This window comes from Octopus bimaculoides, chromosome 27 (assembly GCF_001194135.2).
Source record: "Octopus bimaculoides isolate UCB-OBI-ISO-001 chromosome 27, ASM119413v2, whole genome shotgun sequence".
NCBI lineage: Eukaryota > Metazoa > Mollusca > Cephalopoda > Octopoda > Octopodidae > Octopus > Octopus bimaculoides.
The window spans coordinates 16897090-16898863 of NC_069007.1; the positions used below are offsets into that span (position 1 = coordinate 16897090).

General features: G+C 32.4%; 1 protein-coding gene across 1 annotated transcript in view; it reads right to left on the bottom strand.

Moving 5' to 3' along the window:
* The window catches only part of LOC106881975 (zinc finger MYM-type protein 4-like), a 29877-nt gene that overhangs the window by 17534 nt on the left and 10569 nt on the right, over nucleotides 1-1774 (bottom strand). The window contains exon 6 of the mRNA XM_014932509.2: nucleotides 1590-1598. Within this exon, the coding sequence (XP_014787995.2) occupies nucleotides 1590-1598 (9 nt within the window). The remainder of the gene's footprint in view (nucleotides 1-1589; nucleotides 1599-1774) is intronic.

Sequence of the window (1774 nt, forward strand, 5' to 3'; positions counted from 1 at the left end):
TATATATATATATATTGCAATCTATGAACAGAATTTGGTGGCTTAGTTGTTGCACCTTCTGCATTTTTATACTTTGTGTCTTTAGGCACACAAATGTGTGTGTGTGTGTGCATGTGTGCGTGAGCACATGTGGTATTATTTCAAGCAAAGCATTGAGGTATATATATATAAGTTGGAAAGAATGTCTCAATATTTATGGCAAAGTGAACATTAATTTTTACATTCTAATGTATTCTCTTTCTTTGCAGATTTCCTGTTATACAGTAGTGGTAAAATTTTTATCGATTTTAGCCTTTTAAAATATGTCTAGATCAGACCCATATCAGACACTGCATGCTGTATGAATTCAAATTGGAATCAAAGAGCTGCCCTCCTGCTTGTAACCTAAACCTTTTCTGAGTAGAATCATCACAAGTCATAAAAAGTGAGTTCTCTATAACCATATCCAATGAAAACAATAATGGTTAGCACCAAATGGTAAAGGGAAATCATATTCCCAAACCAGTATCACACCAGAGAAAAAAAATTATGATCTGCATTTGGTGGGATATGAAGGGGTATTGTCTATCATGAAGTGTTAAACCAAAATGAAACAGTTAATGAGAAGAATTATTGTTATCAATTACAGAAGCATTGAACGAAAATTTTCAGGAAGTAAAAGTGCTCGTCATTGGTCAATCATACAGGGGTGTTGCTCTTGATAATGCAAGACCACATGTTGCCCAAATCAGAGGTTTTCAAACTGTGGTCCACGGACCACAGGGGGTCTGTGGACAGTAAATACTTTTTATGGGCAATTTGATTTTATATGTTTTTTAATCAAAATCTTTTAATTGACAATAAACCTATTTGTTAAATACTGTTAAATAAATAAATGCAAAAATATGTTATTTTAAGCAAATATTTAAGTGTAAATTTCATAAGCGTTTATAAGGGGGTCCTTAAGGTAAAGCCTGAAATATGAAAAAAGGGGTCCGCAAGTCAAAAAGTTTGAAAACCCCTGGCCCAAATCACACAAGAAAAGTTTATGGCACTAAATACAGACTATAACTTTTTATTTTTAGAACACCGGCAATTAATCAATTAGCAAATAAATTAACATTCACCAATTAAGAAACTGAGATATGATGAGAAGATGGTTTAAAATACTAAATGCAGATGTGATGAACTGATGGAAAATGATGAATAAGAATGAATAAAATAAAACCAATTATGATTAAAGATTTGTGTGATTTTGAGTGATGGTGAGGGGAGAGGTGAGGTTTGAAAAAAAAAAAAAAGCAACTAATCGACCAGTTTCCTCCTGTTAGTGTTTTAAATAGTGCTATGTACACATCTTAGACGACAGCAACAGCAACAGCAACACACCAAAAAGGCAATAAATGTGGTAAAAGTACAAATGTAACTCGACAGTAGTGAGAAAACTTATACATAAACAAAAACAAAGCAAAAATAAATACATAAAAGAATACAATAAAAAGGAAAATAACAAGCATGGTAGAAACATAGTAATAATAATAATAATAATAATAAGTTAGGAGTTGACTTAATTTCAAAAGATAATTGGGAAGATGGTTAGGAAAACAAACATTGGGAAGCTGCAAATGAAAGAAATACAATAGTAAAAATAAAAAACTTTATGAAACTCAATATGAGAAAACAGGTATGACATGATGATGATGATGATGATGATGATGGGAAGATGATAAAGAGGGAGAGGAGAGAGGAAAACTAGAGGAAGAGGGGAGGGTGAATAGGAGGAAGAGGAAGGCAG